General features: G+C 37.9%; 4 protein-coding genes across 4 annotated transcripts; 1 reads left to right on the top strand and 3 right to left on the bottom strand.

Moving 5' to 3' along the window:
• Window positions 1-232: 232 nt before the first annotated feature.
• Window positions 233-3,216, top strand: LOC17884911 (anaphase-promoting complex subunit 8). The gene is made up of 4 exons (XM_006290755.2): window positions 233-422; window positions 862-1,174; window positions 1,588-2,838; window positions 2,951-3,216. Exons 1-4 carry the CDS (start codon window positions 337-339, stop codon window positions 3,038-3,040), a joined length of 1,740 nt encoding a protein of 579 aa, XP_006290817.1. The 5' UTR covers window positions 233-336; the 3' UTR covers window positions 3,041-3,216.
• Window positions 3,217-3,349: 133 nt separating this feature from the next.
• On the bottom strand, window positions 3,350-4,738 carry LOC17886881. The gene is made up of 3 exons (XM_006290226.2): window positions 4,580-4,738; window positions 4,316-4,404; window positions 3,350-3,688 (listed from the first exon to the last, which is right to left on the bottom strand). The coding sequence occupies exons 1-3, from the start codon at window positions 4,604-4,606 to the stop codon at window positions 3,538-3,540; spliced, it is 267 nt and encodes an 88-aa protein (XP_006290288.1). The 5' UTR covers window positions 4,607-4,738; the 3' UTR covers window positions 3,350-3,537.
• A 1,620-nt stretch (window positions 4,739-6,358) lies between these two features.
• On the bottom strand, window positions 6,359-9,052 carry LOC17887515 (probable ATP-dependent RNA helicase DDX46). The gene is made up of 6 exons (XM_006291422.2): window positions 8,413-9,052; window positions 8,013-8,064; window positions 7,195-7,281; window positions 7,003-7,067; window positions 6,733-6,900; window positions 6,359-6,619 (listed from the first exon to the last, which is right to left on the bottom strand). Exons 1-6 carry the CDS (start codon window positions 8,980-8,982, stop codon window positions 6,569-6,571), a joined length of 993 nt encoding a protein of 330 aa, XP_006291484.1. The 5' UTR covers window positions 8,983-9,052; the 3' UTR covers window positions 6,359-6,568.
• Window positions 9,053-9,148: 96 nt separating this feature from the next.
• On the bottom strand, window positions 9,149-17,080 carry LOC17887120 (glycine--tRNA ligase, chloroplastic/mitochondrial 2). Its single transcript, XM_023782245.1, is given in 34 exon segments — window positions 9,149-9,388; window positions 9,478-9,563; window positions 9,638-9,719; window positions 9,794-9,895; window positions 10,205-10,294; window positions 10,419-10,457; window positions 10,562-10,666; window positions 10,759-10,849; window positions 11,025-11,119; window positions 11,253-11,471; window positions 11,671-11,764; window positions 11,937-11,995; window positions 12,107-12,178; window positions 12,308-12,394; window positions 12,499-12,532; window positions 12,534-12,586; window positions 12,683-12,745; window positions 12,834-12,882; window positions 13,016-13,098; window positions 13,208-13,279; window positions 13,482-13,537; window positions 13,665-13,728; window positions 13,941-14,042; window positions 14,371-14,457; window positions 14,648-14,731; window positions 14,897-15,023; window positions 15,184-15,285; window positions 15,378-15,494; window positions 15,595-15,665; window positions 15,764-15,838; window positions 15,994-16,071; window positions 16,158-16,213; window positions 16,445-16,709; window positions 16,781-17,080. Coding segments are annotated over 34 exon segments (3,204 nt in total). The 5' UTR covers window positions 17,027-17,080; the 3' UTR covers window positions 9,149-9,289.
• Window positions 17,081-18,610: the final 1,530 nt, after the last annotated feature.

The following is an 18,610-nucleotide window of genomic DNA, read 5'->3' as shown; positions in this document are numbered from 1 at the left end:
TTTCAATAATACAGTGATATGATACCTAACTAAAACTAATGCAGTGTGAGTGTATGATAAATTTTTTGATATAAAATACTGATATGATATTAAAATTAGTTTTATGTAAAAAGCAAATTTTGAAATTTGTGTGTGTTTGGTTTAATGGGCCTATTTTGGAAGCCCTTAAGTTAATCAATGGGCCCAATACACAAGTTTCTCTCTGTAAATTTCAAAATAATTAAGATGGAGGGAGCGATTGTTTCTGAAATCTCCGCAACGAAGAAGAGATTCTTCGATTCTTTTTGAGGAGGACTACTTAAGTTAACACTACTGTCTCTGCTTCGAGCTTCTGCTATGGTCTCTAAAGAGAGTTGCCGGAACGAGATCCGTGCGGCTATTCGACAGCTCAGCGACCGTTGTTTATACTCCGCCGCAAAGTGGTGCGTTTCCTAAAACCCTAATCTTATGCAATCTCTCCTATTGCTGAAATCTCGAGCTCGCTACAGCAACTTGTTCCATTAAAAATTGAATTTTTCAGAATTTTTATGGTTTTGTTATATATTTTTAATTTTGAGAAAAGTGTAAGTAATCGATGGCCTAATTCGTTTAAGCAGAATCGTTGATTCGGATTCACTGTTGTTGTGTGAATTTGGTATTGGATACATTCCAGTTCGGGTTATTTGACCTACGGTTTTGTGGGTTTTGTGTTCTGATATGTTTGAGCTCGACTCTGATTGAAAAATGTGATGGGAATTTCTGATTTCGGTTCAATCTCATTTGTGAATTATGAGTTAAAGTTTCAGTTTTTAGAAATCGCAGTGGTGGCGAACTATTAGCGAGTTCCATATCTGACATCTCCTTGGGTTTCCACCATTGCAGGGCAGGAGAGCAGCTTGTGGGGATAGAACAAGACCCTTCTAATTTTACACCTTCGAATACAAGGTTTCAGCGAGGAAGCTCGAGTATCCGCAGAAGGTTCAGCACAAATGAATCTATTTCAACACCCCTACCTTCCGTTGGCTTTTCTCAAGCAGCTACTCCTCTCCCGGAAGAAGATGAAACAATTGATGGTGACCTTTACCTTTTAGCAAAGTCCTACTTTGATTGTCGAGAGTACAGACGGGCTTCCCATGTACTTCGTGATCAAATGAGCAAGAAATCGGTGTTCTTGCGTTGCTATGCCCTTTATCTGGTATGTTCTGTGTCTCAGTCTCTTTCTTCTGATTTAGCTAGAGCTTCTATGACTGATTAAAATAGAGTGAGGAATTATTAGAAGGTGGCTCCAATGGCTGTTGAGGGTTCGTTCAGCCATCCAGATAATAAAATATATGACATTACATACTTACAGAATTGAGCCTCTGATTTACAATTATGTTGATAGTCGCTGTTATGTTCTATGGATACAAAAGATGTTAGGGTATGCAACTGATATATAAAAATTCATAAGTGAGTGAAGTTTAATTGGAAGTTGTTATCCTGTTTTAAGACTAATGTGTAAATGTTTATGACAATTACTTACTGAGAGGTTTTTTATCCCCCGCCTATTTACACCGACCTGATAGTACTCTATAATATGTCATTCACTTTGTTATCGTTTCAATGAAGGCTGGAGAAAAACGGAAAGAGGAAGAAATGATAGAACTTGAAGGCCCTTTGGGTAAGAGTGATGCCATAAACCGGGAACTGGTCTCTTTGGAGAGGGAATTATCAGCTCTGAGGAGGGCAGGAACAATTGATTCTTTTGGATTATACTTGTATGGTGTGGTTCTTAAAGAAAAAGGAAATGAAAGTCTCGCTCGTGCCAGCCTCGTGGAGTCTGTGAACAGCTATCCATGGAACTGGAGTGCCTGGTTAGAGCTGCAGTCTCTGTGTACTTCCATTGAAATCTTGAATAGCCTTAATCTAAACAATCACTGGATGAAAGAGTTTTTTCTGGGCAATGCTTATCAAGAACTCAGAATGCACACTGAGTCTTTGGCGAAGTACGATTATCTGCAAGGTATTTTCAGTTTTAGCAATTACATCCAAGCTCAAACTGCAAAAGCTCAGTATAGTCTTAGGGAATTTGACCAGGTTGAAATCATGTTTGAAGAACTTCTGCGAAACGATCCCTATAGGGTAGAAGATATGGATTTGTATTCTAATGTTCTGTATGCAAAAGAAGCATGTGCTGCACTGAGTTACCTCGCACATAAGGTTTTTTTGACTGATAAGTACAGACCTGAGTCTTGCTGCATCATTGGCAACTACTACAGTTTAAAAGGGCAGCATGAGAAAGCAGTTATGTACTTCCGGAGAGCTTTGAAACTGAACAAGAAGTATTTATCTGCGTGGACTCTTATGGGTCACGAATATGTCGAGATGAAGAACACGCCTGCTGCTATTGATGCATATCGACGAGCTGTTGATATAAACCCTTGTGATTATCGAGCTTGGTATGGGTTAGGACAAGCATATGAGATGATGGGAATGCCTTTCTATGCACTTCATTATTTCCGAAAATCAATATTCTTTCTTCCAAACGATTCTCGGTTGTGGATAGCTATGGCTAAATGTTATCAAACTGAACAACTTCACATGCTTGAGGAGGCCATCAAGTGCTACAAAAGAGCTGTAAACTGTACTGACACAGAAGGAATAGCTCTTAATCAGCTGGCAAAGCTTCACCAAAAGCTTGAACGAAATGATGAAGCTGCTTTTTACTTCGAAAAGGACTTAGAGAGAATGGATGCTGAAGGGTTAGAAGGACCAAACATGTTTGAGGCTTTAGTTTTCCTTGCTACACATTTCAAAACTCACAAGAAATTTGAAGAAGCAGAAGTCTATTGCACCCGTCTTCTCGATTATAGTGGCCCTGTAAGTTTCCTGCTCCGGTTTACCCCATTGTTAACACTTAACTTTACAAGGATCTAAGTGTCCTGATGTAATTATTACACTTAATCTGACGAGATTGCATTCATGTTTTCAGGAAAAAGAAAAGGCAAAGAGCTTACTCAGAGGGATTAGAATGGCGCAAACTGGTTTTCCTTCAATGGATCTCGAGCATTTTCCTATTTAGCAGTATTGTAACGAATACTCAAAAGCTCTTTGAGAGTGAATGCCAGCCATCATGTACACTAGAAACCTTTGTACACCATAAATTTATCTATGCATCAGTTATGTCACAGCAGATTCTGGCTATTTGTAACCTAAATTCCAGATTATATATTTCATAAAGATGAAACTCTTGTGACCCTTCGTTCGTAAATCCCGTTCACATTGTTGGTTCTGAATTTCGTGTTTGTCCACAGCAATGTGAAAAGTCATGACATATCGAAGAAAACAAGTTCTTATTACTCTCAGATGAAATCGTTGTTATAAGTTACGCTGCTAAAGAAGAGCAATTCAATTATTTTCTGCTTAAAAGTGACAACATAAGCCCAGCATTAACAAGTGTTCAGCTGGAGGATACATCAACAATGTGAAACTGACAAATGAGGTTTATATCACATGAGATTCAATTCCATAAAACAATACGACGATTGCGGGGGAGCAAAGTTCTTGGACGATGATTGTTCAGTATTTAGGATCAGTGAAGAACTTGTTGATTCCAGGCATGATCTCAGGATGCTTGTCGCGAACAAACTTCCTCAGGAAATTTTCCTTGTACTTCTCTCCCTCTGCAAAGTTATCCAAAATTCCAGCAGCCCTGTTCTCCTTGGTGCATCTAGAGAAAACGATTCAACAAACAAAACCCTTTCTTAGAAAACACTTAGATCCAGAAAACAAACCCTGATTGATGTACAGGTAACTTGAGAGTCCAATGATCTCTGATGCTAACTCAAAAGTAGCTATGTTGAAGGTTGCTTTGTTCCATTACAAAGAAGATGATCACAGCAACGCGAATTGTATCCAGTCATAAGTCTAACAAATTCTTTAATGTAGAGTATATAAATGATCTGCCAAAGAAATGATTCTTACTAACAATAAAACTGAGGGCTGAGTAACCATTTCGATTATATATATTATAATCTTCACAAAACGGCTTCGTTTACTACCGGCATGAAACTTGAAATATCTAAATTTGAAGATTGCTTTGTGCCATCACAAAGATGATCACATATACATAAATCTAAATCAGAATTGCATTAGTTGAATCCAATCATAAAAAGCCAGTGTGAATGATCCGCCAAGAACTAGTGCTAAGTTTCCATTTCACAAATACATCAATCTGGACTAAACCAAAACGACTTCGTTTTACTACAATATCATCTCACGGTCAAAGAATAGTTGAAAGGAGGACTAAGTAGCAATCAGCAATCAAAAATCCGAGGAAGGAGGTATAACAACAAACCTGACTTCAGGGTTTCCGGTGATGTTTCTGATCAACGAAAACGCACAGATCCCAACGGCAACTCCGGTGGCAGCGAACAAAGGATACACCTACCGAAACGAAACAAAGCATATTTGTGATTCACGAGATAAATCGTAAAAGAAGAATCGAATTTCAGATCTAAGCATTTTAGAAACTAGACGTAGTCAAAAGAGAATCAACGGATGGATTTTCGATTCAGGGGGGGGAATCAAAGATCGATATGAAGTAGTAGTAAGGGAGTACCTCAGGTCTCAACCAACGGCTCGACATTTTTGAAATCGCAGAGAAGATGAAACCAAGGAGAGAGGGATTGAAAGGGAGAAGAAGAAGACGGCTTCGCTGGAGAATGTTGAAGAATAAACGTAGATGAGATGAGACCTCTCTCTCTCTCTCACTTTACCCTTTTTATTTTGACTTTTAGGTTTTACGATTTCTTCGGAGGACAATTGTAACCAAAATTAAAAATAAATTTTCAGGAATACTGATTTCTGATTGGCAGAGAGGCGTCCAGCTTGCAGCCAGTGATGTACTGACATCTGTTAGTTTAGAGTTTCGAGACACGCCTTTTTTTTATTTTTTTTCTTTCTTCCACTTGTTTTAGCTGTGTGTTTATGAAGCGATAATGCGATATACAGCAGCAAATGGGGCAAGTTGTAAGATACGTTTCTTATCTTCTTCTTCTTCTTTTTATAACCCAAATATTTTGATTTTGTTTTTTTTTTGGTTATAATGTAGATTGTGAGTTATTTTTAGCAATTATATGCGTTACGATCTTTTTGATTGCTGAAAAAAAATATAGATATATATATATATATATAGTGAACGAACGAACGATAAAACCCATTTGATAAAAGCTCAAAAATAAGGTTTGTGGTCTCGGCCAGGACTCGTCCCATGGAACTTCTTTTATATATGATATTTATTTAATAATGTTATTAATACAATGTTTTCCATTTAACTAATGGCCTAAATACATATAGAGACACTAGTTATATATATCCTACGAGGCTTGTAGGGGTTTACTACTATATATTTTTTCGGTATTCTGACGTAAAGAAATCTGTGACTTGTGAAGATCTCTTTTTCTCTAGTTCTTGTCGCCTATCTCGAGTAAGTAATTCATTAGGTTTAGTTGTTGTTAAGACGTATCGACAAAGGCATGTAACTGCATGTTGTTTCTCTTAATTCATTCTTTTGTGTTCTGAGTTCGTTGTTTTGTTCTGTCTTAGAGATTATCAAAGTTTTATGTGGTAAACTGTAAATTAAACTGGTCCTTACACTATTAATAGGTTCGTTGATATATGATGCTAGTTATTATTTATTTTTATTGTTTTGCTTGTTGAATGTTAGCTATAACATTGAGATGTGTTATCTCTCGATTTGATTTATCTTTCCTAATCTTTTTTTTTTTTAATTTGCTTTTTTAAGGTGAAAAAGATGCTGCCTATTGTCCGTGAGAAGCAAACAATGGAGCTTGTGAAGCTCACTTCCGACATGAAATCGTTCGAAGCGTATAACACGATTCGTGCAGCACGCATGATGAAGAGACATGCCGGTGCTATAGCCAAGAGGGCTGCAGAAGCTGAGAAAGAAGAGAAGAAGTGAGAGAGTCTCTATTCTTCTTAATGGTAGAGTAGTTACTTTTTATCTTTTATCATCGTTTAGAATTGATCTTATACTTTTTTAATCCTTAAAACTTTGTTGGGGTTTTTTTGGTCGACTAAAATCTTGGGTTTTGTTTCTACCTTATCGTTTCTTCCTGGAAACTACCATCTATTTTCTTCCTTTAGCCTTGCATTATTGACTTTGCTGATACTTTGTTCTCTTGGGTTTATGTGAAAAAGATCACATATCTTACTTCCTCTGCATAACATATACTATTATGTACTTAATAATAAACTGACTCTGGACCGCTTCTATTCCTTTTCATATTTGAACCTAGCAGCAAGTCAGCAACTCTGATTTCCCCGAATACTGTAATGAGAACCTCATAATAATGCCAGAAGTTAAAAACGTACGACATTGAAGCAAAATACTGTATATATTGATGCACCAAAAAAAATGGTTAGGTAATACCAAACATCGGGGTTATGAGTTTAAATCACTTTCAAACACATCCAACAAAATTTCTACAAGAAACAAAACGATCAATACTTTGTAAAGACCAACAACTACATAAATAAACTACATTTGATCATCATGACTTCCATATTTCCATTATATATAGGAATTTCATGACTTGCGAGCTCTGTCTCGCCAAGATCCTTGCTGTTTTGCAAGCACCTAAAACACAAAGTATTGGATTTTAACAAGCTTACGTACAGACCCTAAAATAGAGCTCCTATGATCGATTGGTTCGAGAGCAAAAGAAATGAAGAGTTTCACAAAAATTTTACCTTTTCGCTTAGAAGACTTATTGTGTCACTGTTGTTTTCTCCTTCATCGTCCTTAGCATTAGTAGTCTCTGTAACATTACATTCGGCGTTATCCGTATGATTTTGGAATGTGGGTGCTCCAAACATGGCCTCATCGTGGGCGGCTTTTAGCTGCTCTTCCCTTTTTGCCTACAAGTTTTTATTCAACCATATAAATTGTTTGAAGCTCTGATATAATTAAAACTGTGACTTTGGTCCAGATCGAGAATGTAAGCTAATGACTCAGTATACCTCGATGGCGGAAAACCTAAAACTCTGTCCCATGCGCTTGACTAAGGCAGCGTCATCATCTGTACCTGCAATCATATGAAGTTTTTAGCATACAGAGTACATACATAGTAACTGAGGATGATTTTCTGCTTTTAGCTCCATCGTATATCGAAATCATAAGGAGTAAATGTAAAAAATTCATGGGAAACTGACCTTCTTCTACTTCCTCATCATCAACTGGAGCATCTTTGTCGAATTCAAATCTTTCCCATCCTGCACCCTTACTGGTATCTTTCTCAGCTGCATATTAAGCGGATCATTAGTTTCAAGTGAAGAAATAAACATGAGCTTGACATAATTTTTCACAAGGTATGCAATGCGAGGGATCTCATTTAAGGACAGAGATGATCTTTCTTGTTCTTTTATTCTTTCTGAAACACCAGGTAATTTCTCTTTTATACCATTAAATAAATTTACATATTTACGATCTCCAGGAAAGGGTTTGTCCTAAACTTCCTTATATACAGAGTTGCTATGAAGATCTACGAGGTCATTAAACAATTAGATGTTGCTTTGCTGACAAGGAAAAGCTAGGGAAAGTCTACTCCCAGCAGTAATGTACATTGCAACCTCAATGCCAGGAGATAAAAGAGCTAAAACACAGACCTCCACAGAATTACACCATAAAGACTTTCATTTATGAGAGAAACCTCAGTCATCTGACCTAATCCCCAACCAATACCGTAATACATTCTCCTAGCTCAGCTTTACACCTTTATCCCCTTAACTAACCAACTTAAGGCTATTATTCACTACAAAACTTCGAGGCTAGCAACAATAGTCTTGCATTAGACTAATAAGAAATCCTTATTCACATCATCAAGACTAAAACACATCCCACCGTTTTACAATAACATTCCAAAGATGGATCCCACTCAAAAGATGTTGTTGCGAGAATCAGATCACGAGCTGCTGGAACCATGGACAACAGAATATCAATGTCATCTCCCAAATGGAACCGACTAACATACCAGTTTCATCAAGCTGGAGCTTCATCTTGGCCTTCACTTTTTCAGCAGCTGACTGTTCAAGAAAGCAACAAAAGAACAAACCCTTATGATACCAATGGAAATGAGAAATCACACAGAGACGCACACAAAGAACACCGATAACAAAAATACAGAACCTATATTCATAAACAAAGAATGGTTGAAACAAATAAAAGCTCAAGGTTTACTATCTTAAAACATCTCCTATGTTTCAATACAACAAAAGATTCAGGATGTTAAGCTAATTGCTATGTTCTTGTCACCCTAATTAACGCCCAAACTCTAGAGGGATTCTAACATTACGAAGCTGATTCTCATAAACAAAAGTTCATCGAAGTATGGTAACCATAAAGAAGGTAAGCTATGAGAGATATCAGTATACCATGTCATCGTAGCCTTTGATTAACCGCGAGTAATCAATCTTCTTCTCCTTCACATCTTCTCTCCTCCTACGTTCTCTCCTCGGCGACGAACTCCTGCTCCGGCTCCTTCTCCTCCGAGTATCTCTATCCACATGCCTATTACGCCTCTCTGCACTCCTGCTCCTGCTTCTCCGTCTCGCTCTATCCCCATACCTACTACGTCTCTCTGAACTCCTGCTCCTGCTTCTCCTTCTATGGGTTTTATCTCTCTCATCCCTCTCTCTACTCCGATAACGACGCGATTCTCTGGAGCTCCTCTCCGGAACCCTAGGATGTTGCTGGTCTTCAGGTTTCTTCTTCAATTTGTCTCTGATGGATCGGATCTCGGAATCCTTGTTTTCAGAGGATTTAGTAGGATTGGAAGCCTTGACGAACTGATTGAGAAACGAAGAGGAGGATGCGATAGCTGTTCCTCTTTCCGGAACGGCATTGGCTCCGGAGGAGAAGCCGAGGCCTTGCTTGAAACGAGCAGCTCCTTCTCCTTTACGCGTGAGCTCTTCGTAGTAAGCTGCCGCTTTTTCCTCCTCCATAACTAACCACCGTTTCTCTCGGTGGTCTTTCTAACTTTTTTCTTCATCTCCTCCTCCTTGAGAATAATAATATATCTCATCATCATCCAAATATTTTTGAATACGTTGCATTTGCATATGTTTTGATTTGATTTTTTTTCTAAAATGATACACAAATCAGTCATAATGATAAGGCAAGAAAATTTTGAATTTTTTTTTATTGAGAGTTCAATTGCATAAGTTTTACATTGAAAGCACAAAACAAGATATAAAGGTTATGAAACAAAGAAAAAATGATTCCTGTGGGGATTATGAAACAAGTAAAAGCTCAAAATCCGGGCAAAAATGAGAGGTCAATGACTCCTGTGGGAAGACTGGCAATGTTATTGAGCAGAGCGAGTCTGTTCTTCCTCACTCTTTCGTCTTCCTGCAAATCATAAAATTCAAACTTCACTCGTCTACATATAAAGCTCTTGAAATACTCGAGTACAGTGTGTGGACAAAGTTTCAACTTACCACCATCACAAACACATTGTTGAAGAAATCCTCGAGTGGCTCCACCAATTGCATCGATATCTCAGTGAACTCCTCGATTTCTATGTCTGAAATTTGGAAGCAAGTGAGAAATTTGTTTGTTTTTTGTGAGAGATTCTAGTAGAGAAGAAAGTGGAGTTACCAGTGTGAATTTGATCTTTGATAGAGGTGTAAGTGCTCCACAATGCTCTCTCTTGGGTAGTCTCAAATGCATTCTCATCCACCTGATTGCATCATTTAATGTTAGAAGCTGCAAGTTTGCACACGTGCTTTTTGTTCAAACAGAAACCTCGAGTACCTCAACTCCAACACCAATGTCTTTCCCGCGGACAATGCGTGTGGGACGAGAATATGCTTCCACTATCTTCGGAAATAACTCACCTCTGCTTAGCTTTTCCATCTGCAAGGTATCACCCAAAGAACCAGCGATGTTAGCTTCTTTTTAATAGCAAAATCACTATGACACAGCAAAATTCCTAACTAGAATTGATAATCAAGTTTCAGTCTAGTTTCTAGTCTCTAATGCTAGATAGCGAAGGAGATTCAACCAATTAAATTCAGATGTATCCTTCTATACTAGGCTTGATGTATCCTTCTATACTAGGCTTAATCCAATCACCATAAGATCTGACTTGTAGGAGAATGATGCCCACAGGCTCCTCAACTATTACCTAATTCCATATATTGGATCATATGACAAGTTACTTACCTTGTATGCAGTCCGTGCTGCCAGACAAGGATTGTTTCCACGCTCTGCTAGGACAGACCTAACTACTTCAGGGCCTACTCCATTGTCAACCTGTAAAAAGGATAGAACGTTGTTTCAAGAACCGGACCTAAGGTCTTTCATTTTAAAGAGCCAGGAATTGTGTCTAAGACAATTAGAAAGCAATAAAGATAAGCATCACAAAAGCTGTACGAACCAGTAGCTGTTCCAGTCTTCGAGTAACAAATTGATACACCTAAAAACAATAGACCAGTTAATTTCACAAAACAATTCAGCCAGACGGTTTACAACCTGTAAAAGTGGGAAAACAATTTGACGCCACTATGGATAGATTCTCACATCTTCTAAAGTGTTTGCCTCGACCTTTGTAGGTTGTACACTGGCCGCAAGTTCTAGGGCATGTTTGAAGTTGATATCTTTATCCTTCTCGACCAAAATCTGAACCTGAGGTGTACAAAGAATTACTTTGCGTCCATAACCTCACATAACCATAAAAGGGCAAATCATAATAATTGCTTGTTAAAATATACACTTACTAAGCCATATGATATTCTTCTAAGGCCAAATGGGTCATTTGTTGAACTTGGCTGGCAACCAGCAGCAAATAGACCAACAAGGCTATCTAATCTACAGTCATAGAAACAAGCATAGGTGTTAGTATATAGGATCACAAATTCAAACAAAATTATCATATCGGAAGTATAAGCAAATTATTCTGAACAAATCCAGAAACATGTGTTCACAAGACGTTTGGCATAGAAAGAAATAGGAGAGACACCAAAATTCTAGGCTTTCAATTTACCTATCAGCTATTGCCAAAACCATTCCTGCATCTGTTTTTGGGATGACATCTCCAGAAAATTTAGGAAGTGTGATTTCCAGCAAAGCTTCTGCTATCTGCATCCCAGGAACATGGTTGTCATATAATAATAGAGACCATGCTAATGGATATATACCATAGTGTGCTAGTAGATTAAGCCTATGAAACAAAAAAAGCTGCCACTAGGGCAACTCAAACTCATAAACATACCTGCTCTGAATAGCCATCTCTGAGAGCATAATGACGAGCCATTATTCCTGCCAGCGCAGTAAATTCTGTAACTACAGCAGTTGCAAGGTCCGACATAGCAAGTGAGGCAGCATCCTCCACAACCGGAAGCACATCCTCATCGATTTCGAGGGACAAACAAAGCTTAGTTACCATGTTTTGTAGACGGTTCATCTTATCTAGCATCGTCCCCAGCTTTTCCTATTAATTCACACAAACATGGATGAGAAGTTTATGTTGTATGTGCTACTAAAGTCAACAATATATGGTCTGCATTTTTTAATTGTAACTGAAACCACAACGAAACTACTGGGGGAAAAAAAAACGAAGTACAACCATCTAGTAATATATTGTCGTATCCAGCTTCTTCTCTAAAAAATGGTACCGAAGGAAAACTTACGTGGAATAGAATTCCCTGTAGCTGACCTCGGAATTCAGAAAACCTTTTCCTTGTGTCCACCTCATAAAAGAACTTCGCATCTTCATAGCGTGCCCTGCAAAAGTGAAACATGACCTTTGGGCGCTTTTAATATGGACCACTATCAAGACTATATAGCATGTAAATAGGGCAATGCAAACAGTTAAAAGAACAAGGACGTGCCAAGAAGGATCTACTTTAATCTATTAATTGAGTATAAATATTAGCAACTTATAACACATCTCAACCTGAGAACTGCTTCATTTCCTTTCCTCACTACATCCTCATTTATTGCACCATTGGCAACCTAAAGAAAGTCACACTCTGTTTCATCAGCTATTGAATACTTATTTTTGTACCATTAAAAATGAAAAATAATATATGCAACAAACGGCATTGCAAGGCTAGACTGTCGTACAGCAATAAAGTAAGGCAATAGCCGTCCATTCTCATCGATAATGGAAAAATATTTCTGGTGCTTTTGCATTACCTATAGGGTTACACCATAATAAGGCCTGAATTAGATAAGCATACTTGCTGACATATAATAAGAAAGTAAACAGATATCATGAGCAGGTTACACGAAATAAAAACCAATTTTCGTTTTTGAAGAGCTTACAATAGTTAATAGCTCCTCTGGGAGTTCTAAGAATGATTCCTTGAACTTTCCAATTAAGGGCACAGGAGCTTCGACGAGATTTGCAACCTGGCGAAAACCACATATTAACTAGCTTCTTGGTATCTCGAGGTAAACATCATTTATTGAAGCCATTGGTAGAGCATATCACTGTGAAAAAAACCACAAATTACCTCATTAAGTAAATTATGTGGGATAACAAGGCACCATTACACTCTTTGCTAGTGCATTTGACTTCTCAAGAATGATTTTCTTCCTTTCCTGTAAATTATGGTAACCAATGAAATATCTACATAGATCCATAACTAGATTTTTATAATTAAATAATGGATAGAGAAGAATATAAGAACGACATGCCTCAATCTCGATATTGATTCCAGAATTCCTCATAGTATCTTCATAGGATTCTGCATTCTGTACCTGCCAATATTTAGAAGACCAGAAAACACACATCTGAAGCATGACATCCAAATATGTTTATCGACGACAATGCAGGGTACATTCTTACCAATAGGGATGCTGAAGCAGTATTGCGAAGTCCACAAGATACATTTCCACTGCATTTTGAAGATGAAACAGATAGTTATTTTATCTAAAAATATATGCATATCTTGTGAATGTAAGAGGAAAATTTGTGCCAACTGAAGCCATAGAAAGCATGGAAAAGCAAGAGTAGCCAAGTAAATGTACCTAGTGATGCCAGCAAAGGAGAACGGCACAACCAGATCCCCATGTAAGGCCATAACCCAGCGAATTGGTCTGCTAAACATTACCTGCATATCACAGCACAAGATCAATAGCAGTAATATAAACTCCATTTTTTACAGCTGAACCTAGTCAAATGTAAACATTAGTAAGCGTACATAGATAAAAGTTACATACTGAAGAGTTCCAGCGCATCGACTTTGGGAACGATATTTTAGCCAGTATAGCAGGTAAATCTTCTGACAGAACCTATAATAGACAGGATCCCAGAAAGAAAATGTATGCTTAGCAAATAGAGGACTTAGGACACTAAAAAATATGAGGTACACCATATGAAAAGAAAGAGGCAAATTGTGAGCATCAATAATATACTAAGTTAATGGATATACTATGTCTTTCATGAAAGATAAATATAGCATTGCCTTAGCATAAGAAAAAGAGTAAAAAGAACCTCCAAAGCAAGTCGAGCTGGCTCTGTAACTAGTGCATGGACATATTCTGTCTTTCCTGAAAGAAATACAAAACAAAAGAGGATAAAAATGAAAAGAACTAAACAAAAAGAAAAAGCAGAATCACAGCCTACGAGAGAAAGAACAATGAAGCAGTTAGAATTTGCTAACATGGATGCACCCACCAGAAACTTTTCTGTACAACTTTTCCAATGGAACGCCATATCTACGGCTAAAACCATCTGCAGCCTGGGAGGGAAGAACAAAGAGAAAATTTATATCCACATATCTTTAGGTAGTAGTTACAAAGAAGAAAGCAAACATAGCACAAAACCTAAGGCGCAATGGATTAATGAACCAGATACTATTTCCATAATTTCCACCACTTTCTACCAAAATACTTAAATACGTAGTTAATTTTAATATCCTTGATCAAAAGGACCAAAGGGAAACAAAATAACCTTCGTAGGCTTTCCTTCATCATCAAAAGCTTTGGAAGCAGGGGGTCCTCGAACTTCAACCTCTTCTTCCAGCTGCTTAGAGGACATAGCATCAACTAAAACCTGAAAAAGGGACTTCACTTAAAACTGCTTAAAAGAAAAAGAAGAAGAAGAATAAATCCAAAAAGCTTCAACGGTTCCATGATTCCCTTCAAAAACCCAAAACCTTCAATTACGTCAAATTAATTGTTTACGTTTACATCCTCACATAAAAAGCCAGCTTCAAATAAGCCTCATAAGCGAATATTAAGAAAAATTTACAAAAATGCTAAAGAACATATAGGAAGATATGTCCGCCAATCCTCTCTCTGTAAGATTGGATTCATGCTTTTGTAGAATTGGCATCAATTAAGAAACAATATATGTAAATGTGAAAAGATCTTATCATTACCACTAGCCTGCGGGGTGTGCCAAAGGCTTTCACAGCACCATGCACCAATCGTTGACTCTCTAGTAATTCTAGTACTAAGACCCGGAGCTGCAATATTAAAAAGGACTGTTACTTGACATCCAATCTATCAAAAGAACACAGCACAAAAGAAAAAACAAGAAGCACATGAACAAACAATCTAGGGACTATTGTAGCATGACCGAGCAGCTCACAAGTGTCCATGAGTGAGTGATAGAGAAGGAAATGTCAAGTTTCTCCAAATGAAATGTAATTTTACTTGTTCACTAGCGTTGGTAACATCTTGAGGTGGCATCTCTTCAGTCCCTATCTCAATAATAAACGATCTTGGATCCTCAGGTACCTGTGACAATTGAACACCACATAAACAAGAAAAAAGGAAACATCTCATTTGACATTTTCATAAATATTTTCGTCTATCAAAGAAGCCGGCTTTGCAACTCAACAAAAGGAAATAATCAGCAGCAAAGCTCCAATTGTATATTCTCTAATTAGAAAACAACCCAACCTTTTTAGCCACTTTTTCCAAAGCCTCTCTGTGACAAATAGGAGGAACTGGTTCAGAGACAACACCAAGAGGATGTCCAAGAGACTCACGTGTCTTCAACCACAGTTGGGCACATTGGCGAGCCAAGCTATTATTTCAAAGAGGATGCAGAGAAGCAAAAAAATGTACATGTCAAATATATTTTTTACAAGTAACAATATGTTTAAAAGCATTTCCTCTTCGGGTTAATCAAGCTTGGTTGCTCAATAATAAACTTTAGGGAAAACAAAAACTGGAACAGATCATACCTGCGCATTCGACCAAAATAACGAGCACGTTCAGTTACGCCAATGAAACCTCTAGCGTCTAAAATGTTAAAAGCGTGAGACGTCTTCAGAAGCTGGTCATACCTAGCATGCCCCAAGCAGCAATTTGTTAAATTCAAGAGACGGTTGTTAATATGGAGAAAAAAGGGAGGATCATAAGCATGTGATAAACATACGCAGGGATTGGAAGTCCTAAGGCAAGCAAGGAACGTGCTTCTTCGTCAAAAAAGTCGAAATGCTTTTGAAGGCGATCCACGCTAGCATGCTCTAAATAATATGAGCTCATTTCCTTTCTGCAAAATTCTCCCGTAAATCAATCTAAAAACACAACTAACACAGAATAATTTTGATAATGTATGATGAAACATCCATAAAAGAATATCAGTCTTTTACTCGTTTTCCAAGAAAAGCTCCCCATAGGTGATACCATCAGCATATAAGATCTTTTTGAAATGATCAACTTCCTGTCAGTTGAAATTCAATGAACAGGTTAACTTACGCCAAACAAAAAGGACCTATATCCAAAATGCGTACATCAACAATAAGGGAATATAATACTAACTTGAAGCAACATGATGATGCGCTCAAGCCCATAAGTTATTTCAACAGATACTGGAGACAACGGAAGACTTCCAGCCTAGAAAGAAGCAAACTTCACAATCATGTTGTTTTTTAACAACCGAGGCAGAAAATTTACTAGAGAACAAAAGATAAAATTCACCCTAAAAAAAACAAATATGCAAACTGTACCCTACAGTTCAATTTAGAAACGTTTACATAAAATGAAATTACCTGCTGGAAGTAAGTAAATTGTGTGATTTCCATACCATCCATCCAAATCTCCCAGCCCAGACCCCAAGCACCAAGCACCTGAAAACAGACACTGCCAAGCTGAGAATATATTGAAATACTAAAAGAGATGGAAACCCCCATAAAAACATGGAATCACACATTACCGGGCTCTCCCAGTTGTCTTCTACAAACCGTATATCGTGTGCAGCCACATCAATACCTATAAAGAACACATACTAATTGTAAGGAAAATATTATCTGGATGAGAGAAGTTTCCTCGGAAGCAGAGCTTTGAGCAAAATCAAAATTGAGTCCACAACAAAATCACCAACGGGAACCAGCACAAGGAGAAATATCCAATCAATCTAATGCACTTGTGTTTCAAACATGTAAGTGGAAACATAAGAGAAGGCATTGTTCAGAAATAAAGGAGAGAGTAAGTTATGAGTACCTAAAGCAGAGAGACTGTTGATAAAGAGCTGTTGAGAGTTTCCAGGGTCAGGTTTCAAAATGACCTGAAATTGAGTGTGTCTTTGAAGCCTATTGGGGTTCTCTCCATAGCGAGAATCGTCAGGACGTATGCTTGGCTCAACATAGGCAACATTCCAAGGTTCAGGACCAAGAACCCTCAAAAAGGTACAAGGATTCATGGTGCCAGCTCCGACCTCAGTGTTGCTAGGTTGCATAACGGCGCATCCGACGGAAGCCCAATATTCCTGAAACTTTCTCAGTTAGATCAATTCAAATTTGGAAGTAGAGAATGTGAGAGAATGAAGGAGAATCGAACCTGGAGGCGCTGAATCGCCTGTTGGAATGTAGGAACAGAGACCGCGCGGGTGGAATCATCATCGCTGGGATTACGATAGGACTGGTGATGAACAGAGGCGGAGGAAACGGCGGCAGTGCGGTGAAATCGGCGGCGGGAGAGGAAAGGGGGATGAGAAAGGGAGCGAGGGAGGAGGAAGAAGCGAGGAGAAGCGTGAGGGCGAAGGAAAGAGACGATAAGAGGAAGAGAAAGAGTGAGGATGGCCATGAGTGACCAGACCCTTGTACAAAGAGAAGTCAATGTGGTTGATTTTGGAAGACGAGAGGGAGAGAGAGGTTTTGTGTTATCCTTTTTTCCTTTCTTTTTTTTTTCCATCAAAGTCGGACCCAAACTTTATGATTTAAAAATGAATCACATTTCAAATTAGTTTTTTTTTTTTTTCGTCAATAAAATTATATTGAATAATTGTAAAAATCATAATACAATTGGTTTCTTAGCCATGAAGGCGGATACAAGAAATCAGAATAAAAAATAAAAAAATTAGAACCATGAGAGGCCAGAAGATGAGCGACTTTATTACAATCTCTTTTACAAAAAAGAAAGGAAATAGAAGTAAATTTTTTGGACCAAGCAATAATATCATGGAAAACAGCTTCAATAGTAATATTATGGTGTTGTCTTTGTAACATTTTAATCAAAAGTTCACTGTCTCCTTCGAAGTACACATGCTTAACACCCCTAATCCAAACTTGTTGGATTGCTGCCAATAATGCTTTTGCTTCTGCTTCTAAAGGTGAATTTGATGTTACAAGTTGTGAAGCACCCCAGCCTAGTGAAGCACCATCCGAGTTGCGTAGAATCCAGCCTCCTGAAGTTCGTTTTGAAGTACCATTGAAAGCCGCATCAAAATTACATTTCAACATATCAATCGGAGGCCTTGTCCACAATCGTTGGTGTAATGTTGAAGTCTCTGTAATGTTAGTATCATTTTCTATAACAGAACAATCCAACCAAGCTTGAACATCCAATTTTGTTTTGTGTAAGACCAAGTATTGTGGTTCCCAAACCTCTTCAAAAATATAATTATTTCTTGACTTCCAAATGTGCCAAAGTAACCACAATGGTAGTAATTTTTCATGTTTAGAAAAGGAAGATTGCTGGAAATCAATAATACTTTGAATATTTTGTTCACTATTTGATGAAGGACAAGAAAGATTGTGAAGAGAAATTTGAGAAAGTTCCCATATTTTCTTAACATAAGGACAAGTGAAAAAAAGATGGTTTATTGTTTCATCCGCTCTAAAGCAACGAGGACATACAGGATCAATGTTCATCCCTCTCGAGTTAAGTCTTGTTATTGTCGCCAGAGATCTTGTTACTATTCGCCACAAGAAATGTTTGAGCTTAGGTAAAATTCCCAATTTCCAAATCTTGTTTTTTAAATCAGTGGATCCGTGGGGAAGAGGTGGTCGATGGACTAAAGTTTGAGGGTCATTCATAAGTAACCAATATCCAGACCGGACAGAGTAGTCACCTGAGGTATTGTAATGCCAAACAATACGGTCATGAGTTACTTGTTGTGAAAGGTAGGTATGTTGAAAAAAAGAGTGGTCCTCAGCCCGAATCAGTGACGAGATTTTATCAAAATTCCAGTACCGATAATCCCCATGAACCGAAATCAAGTCTTTCAAGTAAAGCCTCGAATCTGGATTAATACTAAACACTGGTTTTGGGAGGTGATCTAATGTTATATTATCTTTATTTATACGGATACTCTCACCATTGCCAACTATAAATCTAGTACCCTTTTTAATAACCTCTACACCTGCTAAGATGGAAGCCCAGCCGTAA

This window comes from Capsella rubella, unplaced genomic scaffold, assembly GCF_000375325.1.
Source record: "Capsella rubella cultivar Monte Gargano unplaced genomic scaffold, Caprub1_0 scaffold_5, whole genome shotgun sequence".
Classification (NCBI taxonomy): Eukaryota; Viridiplantae; Streptophyta; class Magnoliopsida; order Brassicales; family Brassicaceae; genus Capsella; species Capsella rubella.
The sequence above is the reverse complement of the archived record's forward strand: the minus strand, read 5'-3'. Positions and strand labels throughout refer to the sequence as shown.

Coding starts and splice junctions, on each gene's coding strand:
- LOC17884911 (XM_006290755.2), top strand. CDS start 337: ATGGTCTCTAAAGAGAGTTGCCGGAACGAGATCCGTGCGGCTATTCGA. Junction 423..861: donor TTATACTCCGCCGCAAAGTG/GTGCGTTTCCTA, acceptor CCACCATTGCAG/GGCAGGAGAGCAGCTTGTGG. Junction 2,839..2,950: donor TTCTCGATTATAGTGGCCCT/GTAAGTTTCCTG, acceptor TCATGTTTTCAG/GAAAAAGAAAAGGCAAAGAG.
- LOC17886881 (XM_006290226.2), bottom strand. CDS start 4,606: ATGTCGAGCCGTTGGTTGAGACCTGAG. Junction 4,405..4,579: donor GCCGTTGGTTGAGACCTGAG/GTACTCCCTTAC, acceptor TCGTTTCGGTAG/GTGTATCCTTTGTTCGCTGC. Junction 3,689..4,315: donor ACCGGAAACCCTGAAGTCAG/GTTTGTTGTTAT, acceptor CGTTTTCTCTAG/ATGCACCAAGGAGAACAGGG.
- LOC17887515 (XM_006291422.2), bottom strand. CDS start 8,982: ATGGAGGAGGAAAAAGCGGCAGCTTACTACGAAGAGCTCACGCGTAAA. Junction 8,065..8,412: donor TCAAAGGCTACGATGACATG/GTATACTGATAT, acceptor TTTCTTGAACAG/TCAGCTGCTGAAAAAGTGAA. Junction 6,901..7,002: donor TTAGGTTTTCCGCCATCGAG/GTATACTGAGTC, acceptor AAAAACTTGTAG/GCAAAAAGGGAAGAGCAGCT.